Source organism: Atractosteus spatula, chromosome 23, assembly GCF_055471065.1.
Source record: "Atractosteus spatula isolate fAtrSpa1 chromosome 23, fAtrSpa1.hap1, whole genome shotgun sequence".
Classification (NCBI taxonomy): domain Eukaryota; kingdom Metazoa; phylum Chordata; class Actinopteri; order Semionotiformes; family Lepisosteidae; genus Atractosteus; species Atractosteus spatula.
The window spans coordinates 9,285,843-9,302,429 of record NC_142728.1 but is presented as its reverse complement, the minus strand read 5'-3'; the positions used below and the strand labels follow the sequence as shown (position 1 = coordinate 9,302,429).

Genomic DNA, 16,587 nt, shown 5'->3' with positions numbered 1-16,587 from the left:
CATAGTAGTTTGATAATTAAAATGCTAGGAAATCTAATGTTTAGTAATTGTCTGATAATACTGTAAATTGCCACTCAGGATTTTTAATTAAGAGATCTTTTTTTAATTTTATATTTTTATTTCTTAAGCAAGAATGGTTCTCTGTTGTTATCCAGGACAAACCAGTAACATTTTGCAGATTGATAGTAAAGCTGATTTGAATCCAAATGAAAAATCAGAATTAATTAAATTAAACAGATAAAGTAGAAGTCTGGCATGTGATTTTCTTAATGACTGTTGTCTCAAATTTTTTCAACTTCATAGCAGTTTTGTTGCTATTCTGAGATCTGAACTTGAATGCTAATAACCTTTGCATCATGACTGTTAGTACCTATATAATTTGGTCCAACACACCAATAGCATTCTAAATCGTCATAGACAGCATATATCAAAACTCGCTATGAACCAGTGTTCTTACTCTCGGAAGAATTGATCTGTCATTATTGAATTATAATTATCTCCACTATCATCTATAGTGTCCAAGTCTAGTGCTGTAGATCTACAGTGCTGCAGGCTATTCCTGTTATTTTAACTATCTAGGAGCTGAAAGCAAGCCAGCCGATCATGTAATTGGTCCATTTAAGAAACCAAGAATGCAGAGCTGTAATCAAGAATCCCCAGTGACACTTGAGGACCAGACAAACAGGAATCATTCACAGCTTACCGAATAGATCATGCTCATCAAACAAGCCAGCGAGGGCCAACTTCACACCTCACCATTTACTTAATCAGTCAGCTGCTTTCTTTCCAAGCACTTTAAAAACCAAAGTTTTAATTAAAGACATTGGGAAAATCAGATGAACTTTGGATCTCACTGACCATCACTGTTGCATCTGTATTGACTCCACCCCAATGACCGCAGGCAAAGCAGCATAATGCATTTCCCTTTTATCGCTTTTATCGGTCTCGGTCGTCTGTACGTAGTAATCCGTTAAATCACCTAAAGAAGCATACTACTTCTGTGTTTTTGGCTTTTTATCATTTAATTTTTGTTTTGTTCTATTGCCTATTGCATTGCTACTTAGGCGCTGCTAAAAGAACTATCTCAAACACATTCTTTACCATCAACAATAATTACTGGCTTTTATTTTAGCAGGAACTGAACTTCCGAATTAAAAATATAACATCTCATTAGGTGAACTGTACTATCCATTTGGTGAACCACAACCTTCAAAATCTTTAAATTTCCTTACATTTCAGCATGGTTCGAAGTCCACAAAGTTCACAGATTCTCACAATTTTTAAAAAGTGATTTATTGGTCCAGTTTTTTTCCGTTACTCACGATTTCCCAATTTATGATGAGATTTGCTAGTAAATGTGAATGCTTATCCTCCCTTTATTTTAGATGTACATATTACCATTAGCATATTAGCCTGTCGAGATTAAAAGTACCACTTGTTCAGTCTTCTGTATTATCTGTCACTGTCTCAGCTGCTGTACATACAGAAATGAAAACATGTACAAGCAAATTTATACTGATGGAAAAAAGAAACGCAACACCTCCTCCTCCACACTCTGGCCCACCTGTCTGCGTGGAACAGGCTGAAGAGTGACTCATCCGTGAAGAGGACCTGATGCCACTGCTGACGAGTCCATCACAGCCTCTGTCTGGCCCAAGCCAGTCATGTGTGACATCTAGGAGCTGTGAGCAGAGGGCATCTGACAGGTCGCCTTGTTCTAAGGCCAGCAGCATGGAGCCTCACTGTCCTGTCACTGATGTGGGCATTGTGTCTGCTGGCAGTTTCAGCAGCAGTACGAAACGATCTCTCAGATGGACCAGTCTGATGTGCCGGTCCTGCTCTGGTGTGGTCACCCAAGAGCAACTGGATCTTGGACAGTCATCTGTCCTGCCGGTCTGCTGAAACCTTCTCTGCAGTTGGGACACAGTGGAGCGGCTTACTCCATAGTATCTGGCAATGCTGGCACATGACATACCTGCCTGCAGCATGCCAATGGCCCTCTCCCTTGCTTCTGGTGACATCTGAGGCATTATGGAATACACAGAAAACTGACTAAGTGGGGCCTTTTACTTGCAGTGACCTAAGCTTTGAATTAAGGCCTTTTTAAAGGTGACCTGATCGTTCATTGTTCCACCTGGACCTCATTGGGTAAAAGTGCACCTAACGAGCTTTCGTGTGATTGGCAAGTTGCAGTGCTTCACTGCACAAGCTGTATTGCTGGTCAGAGGGCTTAAAACAAATTAACAACTTTTTGTGAAAGTACATAAGCTATAACTGTAGTATTCGCATTCCAGAAAATGTTGTTTCTTTTTTCCATCGGTATATATACGATTCTGTAGACAGACATAGGGAAAAGCGCAGAATACTGTTTCATATGAAGTTAATGCATTAGGCTGGCCAAACTGGCAGAAAATAAGAGGTTCTGGTTCTTTCAGAGGGACTTCCTACTGGCATGGTAATATTAGTGCTACCAGGTGGCTATAGATGGCTGAGGAGCAGTTATTTGACTAACTGATACTGTTGCTTGTCAGATGCTTGGTAAACATATCAGCATGGATAAAGAGCTGGGCTTGTTTTCCCATTGCCCTGTTTCCAGTATATTACCACAAAGGGAAGAGATCATCTTCTTGCTCAGTTCACAGTGGAGAACGAACATAAATGCCCTTTAATATAAACAGAATGTGTGTGACTTGATCTTCTGTCACCTACCTCTTGCAATTTTGCTGCGTACTTTTGCAACCATGGTGACACATTAGTTGGTAATATGCTCGTAGTGTTCGAGGTGTAAAAATATGGTTACACATCTGTTCCATGCATTTTAAAGTAAATTTATATCTTAATTTTTGTCAAACAGGATTATCATAAAATCATCAAGAACCCTATGGACATGGGAACTATTAAAAAGAGACTGGAGAATAACTACTACTGGAGTGCTAGTGAATGTATGCAAGACTTCAATACCATGTTTACTAACTGTTACATTTATAACAAGGTAAGTATGGCATGCATTTTGTAATAGCTTGCAGTATTTTGCCTTAATTGAAATTCTAAATACTATGGCTTTGCAACTGAAAATTTAAAATGAACCATACCAATGCACCATTTTGTATTGTTGACTCACTTTTATTTCTGTTCCTCAGACTTATTTTGCTTTTGCTCCTTAATTTCATGGTAGGATTTTCTGCTGGCTACTATAGTTATTATCCCTTTCATTTGATGTGGGGAGGAAATTTTCAGTTTACAATGGTGCCTTTAGTATTTCTCTTTACAGTCATTTGTAATTTTTTTCCCTAAGTGTTGCTTTTGTTTTGAGTAAAGGCAGGGTGTTGTCTTTAGGTTTTTGGAAAAAAGTATTAACTCCCACCCTCCCTTATCGCCTGCTGCCTCCTCTAGCCTACCGATGATATTGTCCTGATGGCTCAGGCGTTGGAGAAAATCTTTCTCCAGAAAGTAGCACAGATGCCGCAGGAGGAGGTGGAACTGCTCCCACCTGCACCCAAGGGAAAAGGCCGGAAGCCAGCAGGAGCACCTAGCACTGGTAAGAGCAGCAGACGTCCTGAAGACACCACTCGCCCAGACTGGGGCACATCTGAGAAACACGACATGGTACAGCTTCTTTTTCCAAGGTTATCTTGGCAAAATGTTATCCAGAATTTCATAGGTGACGGCATGTTATTTAAGGACTTTTTTCAAATTGTTCAGGTTGTACTTTGCATTTTTTTTGTAACTCTTCAAGTTCCTTTTCAATTGACATGTAACTTACAAGTTTTTTTATGTTTATCAGCCTACAGTGATGCATTTAGGGTTTGGACATGGGTTTGTTCCAGCTTTTGCTTGCTCGTCCCTCATTGAATTTCTCTTTTGCGGTTGTTTTCTAGGAAGCCAGCAGGTGGCGGCAGTGTCTTCAGTCTCTCCACCTCCATCTTTTCCCAGTTCCCCTCCTGCAGTCTCTCAGACACCAGTTATCGCAGCAACTCCCGTGCCAACGATCACCCCCAATGTCACGCCTGTTCAGACTGCTCCCCCTGCAGCTCCCATGATGCCTGTCGGTCCTCCAGCACAGCCAGTTGTCAAAGTAGGTCCTGTAGTAGGAGCTCAACCAAAAAATAACAGCTTCCCAACAAGTCACATACCAAATTCCCCAGGAAGGTACTGTAATTGTACCACACAGTGAAGTCTTTTGAATCGGATTTTAGTTTTTATTCAGCTGTGCTTCAGCAGGAACACCCAGGGCTCAAGACTGAGAGAGAGCACACTATTAAGAAGTTGCCTCAGTTATTGGAAAATGTTCCCTTTTTAAAATTTGAGCGAAAATATTCCTCCCCTCTGAAAACAAATGTTGATGGTGTGTGAAAAACCTGTGCTGCCAGATGAGCAATGACTTAGGTCCTCAACCACCCCAGAGGGTCGGTGACTGGGCTGTTCCCTTTGTGCTGGGTAAATCGTTTGCAGAAAGTGTTTGAAAACACTTGAGTTTTGGGAAGAGGCTGGGTTAGAATTTAAAATGTTTTTCTTCCTGAAAAAAAAATCAGCAATGAAGAGCTTTTTTCTTTTTATTTAAGCTTTGTGTTTCTCTTCTTTTATGTGGCACTGATTAGGTTTATAAGGGATTAAGATTAAAGAAGATTTGAGAGACCAAAGAAGATCAAATTAAAGCACTTGGTCATGAAAATTGTGAAAAACTCACCACAAGGAGACGTTGTCGTAGATAAAATAATAGGAGCTGGTGGTCAGTTTGAGGACAGTGAGTCAGTTTTCAGCATTGTTAACACCATGTAGCTTGATGTCATGAGGTCTGTCTCAATCTAGGCAATATCTGGGCCTAGATAATCATGGGATGGGCAACTTTAAGACAAACAAGTTACTGCTGTAAGTGGTGTTGGTGGACCAGTAGGTGGTGCTCTTCCCTCTGGACCAGAATTTCCAATACCTCATTATAGTGATAGGGGTCAGTGTGCTGTGTGAGGTGCTGTCCTGTGGATGAGATGTAAAAATCCCACGGCACTGTTTGTAAGAGTAGAGGTGTTACTTTGTGCTGACAATCTGGCCTACCTTCCTTTTTTCTCTTTATTTGTTTAATACAAATACATGCAGAAGTGTGAGTGAATAATTAAGCTTGTTCCTGTAGTTACGTAAAGGAAGCAAATACATTTTTTCATTTTTATACAGAATACAAAAATAAAGGTAGAGGGGATTCATTCATTCTAAAAGTCATAGTATGTGCAATAATATAATAAAAAGCTATTGACAGCATAATTATCAGAAATAGATTTCAATTAATGCCTGAGCTACAGTAGTTGACAAGGACACTGAAGACCGAAGCAGAAAGGAGGAAAAACACAACTGACATAGGCAAAAAAGCAGAACCAAAATCCACATCCCCCAGAACATCTCACGCAGAGTGGTGTCTTATCCACAATCCAAGCATGCCAGATTAACCTAACAGACCATACACTCAGACTACACTCAACTTTCCTACAAGACTCTTAGTTGAACTATAGACACTTGTAATCCTACCAGTAAAGAATACTAATATATTTCCGTTACTCTGAGCAAGAGTTTATCCAAATCAGTGATATAAAATATGGAAATAATGCTGTACGCTCCAAAGATCTGTTTTCTTATTCATGGGTCTTGGCATGGTACATTCAGGAAGAAAAAACAAAAAACCTAGATGAATTAAAAAATTAAGAAAAGCAATAGGTAAATTAGACCAGAAATGACTATTGTAGAAGATTCTGCACAATTACTCTGCCATCCAATCCCTCCTATGACCCTCCAAAGATCTCCCTTAATTCAACTAGTGAAGTAATGTCTCAGTTCTGTACTTGATTTGCTGTGTGGTTGGGGCTGCTGATGCAAAATGGCAAGCAGGTGGGTCAAGGGTGGATAAAGTTTTCATGCACTATATAAATGTAATACATTTTCCTTGGCCAAAAATAGTCCTCAACCTTAACTGAAGGTTGGTGGAACCAGTGGAATTTGAAGTTCAGTGCCACACACATTATCCTGACTACATCTTCCAGCAATCTTCCTGCTAGAAGAAGAAGATGCGAGTGGAATATACCCTGTTTAGTCTCTTCTTCTTAATCCCATTATTTGGGGCTTCCTAATTTTTGGTCATTCGGGTAAGCTTTGGCCAGCACGTGAATGAGGAATGTGATATTTGGAGCAGATGCCTCCCCAGTAATCTGTGTGTGGGGTTGTTTTTCTTCCCTTACCAGAAGAAGGGCGTGAAGCGGAAAGCAGACACAACGACGCCCACCACTTCAGCCATCACCGCGAGCCGCAGCGAGTCCCCCACCCCGCTTCTGGAACCCAAGCAGGCCAAAGTGGTCTCGAGGAGGGAGAGTACAGGCCGCCCCATCAAGCCCCCCAAAAAGGACCTGGAGGACGGGGAGGTGCCACAGCACGCAGGGAAGAAGGGCAAACTGAATGAGCACCTAAAGTACTGCGATAGCATCCTGAAGGAGATGCTCTCCAAAAAACACGCTGCCTATGCATGGCCTTTCTACAAGCCAGTTGACGCTGAAGCTTTGGAACTGCACGACTACCACGAAATCATCAAGCACCCCATGGACCTCAGTACTGTCAAAGTACGTCCCCAATCCTGAAATGGCTTCCTCCTTCCCTTTATAGATGGCAAGGTTGTGCAGCATGTGCTGTGACCGAATGCCTTTGGAATACATTTATGCCTCACAGCTACAATGCCTGGAATTTTTATATGTAGCTCTGTGTGTACTTTCCGAGTCCGGAAACGTCCGGAAACGTCAAAAGTTTTTTTTTTTGGAAGCCAGCTTGGTTGTTTTCTCGAAAACAATATTGGTAGTTCTCTCGTGAGTGCTGATGATAGCCTTGGCTTTTGATTGTACAAACTTCACAGTGAAGTTTCTGTTTTCTAAAGAATTCTAGTTTTCTATTGTTTTATTTTGCCTAATTCCCTTTATGCTTTATATTGTAGTGTGAGAACTTAATCTTTTGATTCTGCCAACCTTTGAGTTATAACAGGACGAGGTCAAACTGGACATCTTGAACCCAGTCTTACCAGATTTGAGTATACTAGGGGTTCTGCTGGTTAACCCTTGATGGCATGAATTTGCGGTTATTAACAAGTGTCAGGAAAACAGCTGCCTCTATTTCAACACTGAGTTAAAAATGTCTTTAATGTCCCGAAGTGCTCTACTTTGCCAGCTACTTTAACACCCTGCAACTTGCAACTGGCAACCTACTGAAGCTAAGCAAGTGGGAGCCTGGCCAGTACCTGGATGGGAGACCCAGCTAAGGTTGCTGCTGGAAGAGGTGTTAGAGGTCCAGTAGGGAGCGCTCACCCTCAGACCTGTGGTCTGTGTGGGTCCTAATGCCCCAGTATAGTGATGGGAACACTATGCTGAAAAAAAGGCGCTGTCCTTTGGATGCGATTTAAAACTGAGGTCCTGACTCTCCATGATATTTAAAAATTCTAGAGCATTTTTCAAAACGTTTTGGAGTGTTTGGCCAAATTTCCCCCTGGCCCTTATCAGTCATGGCCTCCTAATAATGCGCATCTATGAACTGGACTCCTTACTCTGTTCTCCTCCCCACTGATAGCTGATGTGTGGTGAGCGTACTGGCGCACCTTGGCTGCCGTCGCATCATCCAGGTGGGTGCTACACATTGGTGGTGGAGGGGAGTCCCCATTACATGTGAAGTGCTTTAAGTGGAGTGTAAAGTTTTATTTCAAAATACTTTATTCATCCCCAGGGGGGCAACTTAAGAAACAATTTAAGAAAGGTGCGTTATATGTGTAAGGATTATCATACTTTTTCTCATTTCCTGCAGTAGTGTGATCTGTAGAGACACCTGTGAGTACCTCGTTCATTTTAATTTGAACCAGTTAAGGAAAAAGGCAGATCACTTAAAATCTCCAATGAGAAGCCATGTGCTGTCTACCTTTCAAAAAGGCGAGTATCTTCACCTCTGTCCGTGTTAAGAAAATTGTCCTCATACTTTTTCAAGACATTCAATTCAAAGTCTCCCTCTCTGCAGAAAATGTGCCAGGTAAAGAGTTCATAACAAATACACAAACCATTTTCTTTTTCAAACCACATTTTTGATTCCTGTGAAAAGTGAACTAAGTGTGAAATAATAAGGCTACTGTCAGCTGCTCTGATACGGTTGGGTTAAAAATGAAAATATTTTGTTGTCCGCAGAAAAAGATGGACAGCCGGGAATACCAGGATGCTCAAGGCTTTGCAGCTGATATCCGATTAATGTTCTCGAATTGTTACAAGTACAATCCTCCTGATCACGAGGTGGTGGCCATGGCCCGGAAACTACAGGTATGTCTGCAGCGTCGTCTTTTTTTGAGGATGTCTACTGGAAGTGTTATCTGACTTAATCCCAGGTTAGTCGGTGTTTTAAATTCAGTAGTGCAGCCTGCACTTCCATATTTCATATTTTCTGGATATTCGTTGTGGGAAAAGCTTGGTTGGTCAGAAGCAGTAAATCTGTTTTTTGTAGATTTTGCATTTTCTTAGATCCAGATTAGATCATGGAAGAAATTAAAAAATAAAATAACGCAATATAATCTGAATGTGAAGGCCAAACAAGATTAAATAGATACATTTAGGTATTCTTACTTTCTTCAGTTTTCACACTTCTCAAGATAATTTTAGTTTTGTCCAAAAACTTTTCTGTTGCTTAATTTGTAACATGGTTTGTGAAACAATGGCTGCTTATTGCTGCCTATAGTACAATACTGGATCAGTCCAGAAATGCCCCTCAAGATTCTGAAGGCTTTTGAAGTCACTGCTTTAGAAGTTGCCTTTTAGCTACAGGCAAATGCTGTGGTAACCTTTAAGGATCTGTGGTTTCTTGAAGGTTAAAAAAGTCACCTTATTGGATATCGGTGTGAAACAGTTTGAGGTGGGACATCTATACGAAGCAAAAGGACAAAATGTTGCAATAACAGGATTTCTACATAGGTATAACATAGAGGCTGTAAAATGGCAATGTGAAGCTCAACACCTGACTCACAAGTGCTCCCTCTGTGCCCGACAGGACGTGTTCGAGATGCGGTTTGCCAAGATGCCCGATGAGCCCGCTGAGCCAGCCCCTCCCCCTGCGCCACCCGCGGCCCCAGTGGTCAGCAAGAGCACGGAGAGCAGCGAGAGCAGTGGAGACACCTCCTCCGACTCCGACAGCTCCGACTCCGAGGAGGAACGGGCCACCCGGCTCGCCGAGCTGCAGGAACAGGTGGGTTCGGAACAGGTGGGTTTTCAGCACCGGAGGACCGGACAGGGCTCTGTCCACTGGCAGACCCCTCTTCTGTCGGCTCCCCAGGAATCCCCCCTCCCCCCCCGCAGCCAGTGCAGAGTGCTGGAATACAGTTGATTTTCACCCTCTCACCTGCACCCTGAGATGACCTGAGATCTAACCCTCTACCGCCTCAACTTTTTAGGCAGTTCATCAGCCTGATTTATAGTTTGTCGTGCATGCTGTACCTATTAGTTAGGCTTTGAATTTTCATAGCTTTCTTAGAAATGATATTGGTTCATAGTAGCAGCTTAAGGTTATTGTTTTACTTTAAAAAAAGTAAATGTTGTCTAACTCATTTTAACATGATCTTTGGCATATTATATCTTGTCCCCTGATTTCACTTTAACTTTTTTGCCAGCAAATCACTCTGGAGCGCCCCAATGGTAACGGGGCAGGAAAAAAAAACGGGTGTGCCAAACATTTTCAGGTGATTCACTTTTTATTTACAGGTCCCCACTAACTCCTTATTTAACGGCCATTGTGTTGCACCTTGATCTAAGCGGTAGAGGGTTAAAAAAGGGAGGCAACTGATTAAATGTCCACCAAAAGTCAGAGGAGTCGAAATGGCAGGGTTGCTTTGGTTTAAGCACTTTCAGCTGTTCCTTGCGAAAGCTTGCTGTGCTGCGCTCAGAGATTTGCCCTTTTCTTTATGTTTAGAGACTGTTAAAGCTATGACAAAATTTGTAATGGTGCAAAAGGGTTTGTAATGGGACAAGACTTTCCGATATTCTTTTTTAAAGACGTATTCTGTCACCACTTGTGTGTTCTAACCTAAGCTGCGCTTAATGATTCTCCCCTACAAAGTTCACTCTTTTGTGATCTTTATTCATTTTCTTTCACTTTGCTAATTTCTCATTATCTGCCTTGCAATGGTATAATGTTTCAACATGCTTACTCGCTGCTACATGATTTGTTAGTATATGCGGCAAAACCATTTAAAACATGTAAAACAACAAGGTTTGCAAACCTACCTGGGGGAAGGTTCTTATAGATGCTCTTTTACGCAACCTAAATGAGCGAGTAGAACTAAATGTATTTTATACGATTATAAATACAAAGGCAAATTTGCAAAAGAAAAAATAAGTTCACTTTAGCAAAACTACTGTTACTCAAGAGTTTATGCCTTAGCAGCTGTAGAAGTCTTAAGAAATCTTTTAAGCTAAGCATAATGCCAGATAAAAAGTCATTTGTTTTTTTAACATTTTTAATCACCAGCAGTTGATAGAAAATTCCCATTTTGTGAAACAACAAAGAGACATGATCATTTGACAAAACTTGTTCTACATCCCCACAGTCCCTGCTTTCCTATTCTGGAACTGAGCTTCTCTGGGGCCCTCTAGCTGATAGACAACTCTGTTTGCATCTCTCCCCAGCTTAAGGCGGTCCACGAGCAGTTAGCTGCTCTCTCTCAGGCCCCGGTAAGTAAGCCAAAGAAGAAGAAGGAGAAGAAGGAGAAGGAGAAAGAGAAGAAGAAAAAAGACAAGGAGAAGGACAAGGACAAACACAACAAGGGGAAAGTCGAGGAAGAGAAGAGGGCCAAGTCATCACAGCCGGCTAAACAAACACAGCAGAAGAAAGCACCTACGAAGAAAGCCAACAGCACAACTACCGCTACCAGGTATTTCATCTTCCTGCGCTGGCTTGACACCCTGTGTGTCAAAAGAATGGCTAGCAGATCATTCTTGGATGTGTTCCTTCAAACAGAAGCCTTTTCTTCAAACTGCAATATAAAAACCAGCTGCATTGAAGCTCCCCAGTATTTGTGTTGGTTTTATCAATCACCATGTTTCTCATGTCTGACAATGTTGACGAATGAGTTTCATGACTGAATTGCAAGGAGAAGCCTGAAATGTTGAAAACTGGTCATTTTATACGTGATACAAGGAAATAACATTCTTACTTGAGAGCTGACTGAATGTACTGATGTACACAATTCAAATTGTCCAGAATAAACTTCATAATTACTCATAAATATCCCTTCTTTGAAAACAATACTGACTCTCCCAAGTGTTATTCAATATTAAAGAACATTTACATCTTCATCTGACTTTATTTGGATTCCAATAATAATAATAGTTTTGATTAATATGCCCACTGCGAATACAGTTAAAATACTAGAGAGCAGCTTTTTTGTCTCACAGAATCTGTACCTCTACGCACTGTAAATCTGCCATCTGAGGAGGTATTTGCAGTGAGGTATTAGTATTGCGTCAGACAATATTAATACAGTGTTAACTACTGGTCATTATCTTTCAGTATGTTTCATTAACTTCAAAACTTTGGCTGGGCAGTTTCTTCCAAACTCTCACAGCCCTTTGTGTAGATGTTATTAAAAAAAGTGGAAAAAATGGACTTAGTATAAAAATCCATTGGTATATTCAAGTTTTTTTGAATAGATAAAAACTAAAGACTTGTATACCTTTTAATATTTAATGCATAAAGAGATTTGTCAAAACTAGAATCATATTCTATTCTAAACTAGAACAGTATTCTAAATATTGTCCAAATACATTCATACCCAAGAAATCAATACATTGCAAGTTCTTTAACCTTTTCCACCCTTCGAACAGGTGCGTTTTTTTGCCTTTTATTATTTTCTTAAGGGATGTTTGACCACGTCTCATTATAGGACCTTTCCGTCTCCTTTAGGCTGTGTGCCACAAAACCTGTGATCTTCCTTGTTCAGTCCATACCATCAGTGTTCTACAGTCTTGACCAATCAAGAACATTGAGTTTCATGCTTTCTTTACCATTAAGTTATTGAGATTGATGGAAGCTTTGTCGTGTTGTCCTATTGTAAAGTACTTTTGCAACTTCGCTTGATGGAAATCTCGAGTACTTGAGAAACTACACCTCGGTTTTGTTGAGGACACCAAGACCAGAGGATGCAAAACACCTCTAAAGCAAGGACAGATCAATTTCTTTTGTTCACAGAAGGGATGACATCTATGTTATCTATTTTCAGTATGAGCTTCTGCTTTCTGGTAATGCTGATAATAAGATTGTCCAGAAGCGTGGTTTGTTTCATCCAACGACATCATGTGGTCCTTTTGACTTGGCAGTCAGTTACTTGCTATTTGGCACAATCTTGTTTTTTATGTTGGCCATGTCTACCACAGACACTAAATTAATGAGGTTAACTTCAACTAGTGGTGTTGGAGACAGTGCTTCCTGACAGTGCCAGAGTTTTTTTTTTTAATTCTTAATTACCCTTGGATGTGAGCTTCCAAAAAGTGCTTTTCTGATTGCACTAAATTTAGATCATTTTCCTAGTTAGGGTAGCAACCATCCCTTTAGGTAGCCTTTGATTTTTTGATGAGGGACACCAAAGTTGAAGCTGAGATATCTTAAGGATATTTTTATCAGCATCATTAGAGTTGATAAAGTTTCATTTACATGGTAAGAGTAAATTTGAAAGTTATGTAATGAAGAAATGTTTTTACTTTCACAGTTAAACTGCTCTAATATTCAGTATTCATTTTCTGGGTGTAACATTACTGTCACATTTTGATTTATAAACGGTTAAAATCTTGGAAGTATACCACCTGGAAATTTATTTTCTAAATCAACTTGCAGTTACATTTCATTAGATTTGGAGGCTACTGCAGTTTTCAGTGTGAGTCTTAAACAGTAATATGTAAATATCTAAAAAAAGGGAAGTGAAAAAAATAATGTAATATAACAAATGCATGGAAATACAAAATACAGATGTCATAGGGATGTTAACTTGTGAATACAGGGAATCATAGCTAGATACTCTAAATAGTCCAAACCCAGAAGCCAGAATATATTGGTTTATAACTGTTTGACGCTAACATCACTCTTCTCTTTCGTGTAAAAATTAAAATTCAGTTTAAGATGAAAGTCGTCATATAACACAGATCTGACTAAAACTTTCAGGCAACCGAAGAAGGGGGCCAAACCACCCGCTGCCACCTACGAGTCAGACGAAGAGGAAGATTCGTTGCCCATGACGTACGACGAGAAGAGGCAACTCAGCCTGGACATCAACCGGCTGCCCGGAGAGAAGCTGGGCCGGGTAGTTCACATCATTCAGTCCCGAGAGCCCTCGCTCAGGGACTCCAACCCCGACGAGATCGAGATCGACTTCGAGACGCTCAAACCCTCCACCCTCCGCGAGCTTGAGCGATACGTCAAGTCTTGTTTACAGAAAAAGCAGAGGAAACCTTTACGTAAGTAGGGTGGCTCTCCCTTCAACCCCTCGCAAATCGCTTGCCTTTCTTCTGAGGGGACAGAATTCTCTCTCCTTTAAAGACTCAAGAACCGGTCTGCTTCAGGAAAAGAACCTTTCTCTGGCTGTAGAGGAAAACAAGCTCCATAGGCGTTTGACTAGCGCTAAGATTCTCTCCACTCCCCTACCCCTTGTGCACGTCTGTTGGTTTATCTTTAGTGTGCTTCCTTTTTTGGTTTGTGATTGAGCTAGAAAAGAGCTTGGCACCCAGTAGTCCAAAGCAGTGACTTTTTGGTATAAGCCATGCATTGCCTGGCGATGCTTTGAGTTGATTTTATTTTTTTAAAACTAGAAAAGTTCCCTGTGCTCATTGTTAACACAGCTGTGCGGTCCTAGATCGATCCCTGTACTTACTGTACACGGCTGTGTGTTTCATCCACAGCTGGCACAGGGAAAAAAAGTGCGAAGTCTAAGGAGGAACTCGCTCAGGAAAAGAAGAAAGAGTTAGAAAAGAGGCTGCAGGACGTGAGCGGACAGCTGAACAACAACAAGAAACCGCCCAAAAAAGGTACCTGTGTTTCAGGGTTGAACACGGCTTGACTTACAGGCTGCCGAATGGGCTATTGTCTTTAGAGAAAGATAGAGTAGGCAGGTTAGCTAGAGCGCGGTTCAAAGAAATGTCCACTGCTGAAGGAGGCCATTTCATTTTCTTTATTTTAACGGGCTTGTTTTGGCTTGCTTTGGAAATTGCCCTCCGTCTTCCCGTTTCATTTGACTTTACTTGTTCCCTTGGAGTGGCTCTGCGGTTCTTTTAAAAGTGGGTGATCCAGTTTAATCGGAGTGAATTGTGCTCGACTCACCTCGGGTATATTTCACCTGTGGCCTCTTGTGTAATTGGTGCTTAAAATAGCGATTATTTTTTGTTCATTCCTTTTGCTCATTTACTTTGTTGACATCATCATGTAGTAATTGTCTTCTACCCCTGGGTGTAGCAGGAAAAGACAGGGACAGATTCATTGCCGCCATGACACTGCAAACAACTGTGAGTGTAGTGGTTCATAGTCGATTGTGTCAGGATTGCATTCCAGAGTGGTTGTGGTGCTCACCACAAGGAAAGAGCACAAACACTTGCCTGACCTCGGAAACATATAGTAGGATGCTGAATACCGACCTTTATCAGCATTTGATTTGTATTTATTTCTCCTTGGTTGAATAACAGAATTCGCAGACGTGCCTGAGGGAAGGTCTAACTTTATTACTTCTAGAAAGGGGACCTTTCTGTTTCAATCTTCTGTTATTTCACTGCATGCTTTTTTCCCCCAATGTTCGTGTCTTGTATGTTTGCATGTTTCTGTTTTATTTTTTTTTCATCATTAGAAAGTAGTCATAGACCTTGGCAGGATAAATGTTTTGGAAACTGGGCATTTTTATTCAGAATCAACCTGGATTTCCATTTTGTAGTCTTAGCAACTCAGTTTGACAAGTTAAAGAGAGCGCTAGTGCTTTGGACATCTCAAATCATTAGAGAATACTATCTAACTGAAGAACTGTTCCCTGAAATACTGAATTGGATTTTACAACTGTGTGCTCACTTTGAGCTATTATTCACGCATAAGAAAAGCTAAAGAGACTTCTGAACTGATCTAATAATTCATAATACTACTGGGAATGATTACCAGCAAGCATGTAAAGATAACAATATGAAGTATGCCTACCCATCCAGCAAAAAGGAATTATTGCCCATGACAAATGTAGGAGAATAATACTATCCTTTAAAATATAATGTGGGCCGGTGCTGTTTCACGTGATGCACTGAATGTAATTTCTTCCACTTTCTGCTAATGAGGACATTTACTGTGACTGTCCTTGAGGATCTCTTCCTTCAGTTACACTGCCATAGGAGTGTTAAAAAAAGAATTTATTCTTTTCTTAAGAGCAATAAGTATTGTGAAAGTGGATATGTTTCTGTGCCATTGCGCCTTACTCTTGACACCTGCTCGGGCTTCACAACCTGTCATTTGTCTAGAAGCCCATATTTGTAATAGTTTATTCTTCACTGCTAGTGACAGTGATGCTTGTCTGTTCTCAAAGACAAGATGTGGGTGATGAAATCCTTGAATTTTGTCAAGGTGTTCCTCTGCTTAATGCATCCTATAGTCCACATCATCACCCATTGCCCTCCAGGTATTTTTTTATGTTTACTTATAGAACCTCTCAAACTCCTAAGAACATGGTAAGTGGAAAAGGTTTTGAAAGTGTTAATTGAAAAGTGTTAATTGTATTATTAGACATCTGTTTAGAGTTTCATATGCACATTCAACATGGAAGTCGGAGGACTGATTTTGCCAGTGTCTTCTACTTCTCCATTGTCTTTAATTTACAAAGCTTTAACCAGAAACCAATTCTTTGCGTTTTCTGGTTTTCACATGTCTCTTCTTGTACGTATTGCATGATTTTCAGTTGTTTCTGCTTTGATTTGCAATGGTAGCAAGCTATGAATAAGCTTTTTTGCAGCCATAGTTTTTTTTTTATTTACCAGTGAGTAAATAAAGTAAATTATCCTTAGAACATGCTTCCATATCCTATAGGAAAGCTGTGTTTTGCAGCACTACAATATTTCCTGACATCAGTCCTCTTGAGTTTTGGAAAACCTAACTGGTTGATGCAATGATAAATAGTAGTCCAAGCAGAAACAGAAGTAAGCAGAAAGCACAAGTCAGAAAAGTTCACATAATCTGCTTTAACACACCAGAGTTCAGGGTTTTAATGGATGTGAAAAGCATTGAAGTAAACTGGTCTATATCATTTTATTTTTTCACATTTAAGACACCGGGTATTTCCCTGCTTCTTCTATTGCATATTTTAATTAGGTTATTTAATTATTTTATGGATCTCTGTAACCCTGTAAAACTTTAATATTCCTCCACTGTGAACCTTGCTAATGCAATGAATTTGTCAATATCATTCGACTGAGACGTCAAATTTGGAAGCTGCAGGCCCTGTATTTTATCACCAGGGTAAGCAGGGATTGTTCTGAGGGAATGTGTCTTCCACAGTTTGGGAAGATACAAAATTGGTTGCTTCCCGTACTTGGCAGA

The 16,587-nt window shown here is 40.5% G+C and overlaps 1 protein-coding gene across 9 annotated transcripts in view; it reads left to right on the top strand.

The window, feature by feature from the left end:
• LOC148816143 (bromodomain-containing protein 3-like) overlaps positions 1-16,587 on the top strand; it is a 30,249-nt gene that overhangs the window by 9,787 nt on the left and 3,875 nt on the right. For 2 of the 9 annotated variants that reach the window (XM_088940356.1, XM_088940355.1), the window contains exons 3-12: positions 2,855-2,992; positions 3,394-3,538; positions 3,879-4,075; positions 6,225-6,596; positions 8,190-8,318; positions 9,040-9,234; positions 9,656-9,724; positions 10,671-10,915; positions 13,198-13,490; positions 13,932-14,057. In XM_088940356.1, coding sequence (XP_088796482.1) covers positions 2,855-2,992; positions 3,394-3,538; positions 3,879-4,075; positions 6,225-6,596; positions 8,190-8,318; positions 9,040-9,234; positions 9,656-9,724; positions 10,671-10,915; positions 13,198-13,490; positions 13,932-14,057 — 1,909 coding nt within the window. Of the gene's footprint in view, positions 1-2,854; positions 2,993-3,393; positions 3,539-3,878; positions 4,076-6,224; positions 6,597-8,189; positions 8,319-9,039; positions 9,250-9,655; positions 9,725-10,670; positions 10,916-13,197; positions 13,491-13,931; positions 14,058-16,587 lie in introns of all 9 variants that reach the window. The other 7 variants (XM_088940354.1, XM_088940353.1, XM_088940357.1 and 4 more) reach the window with 5 other exon arrangements.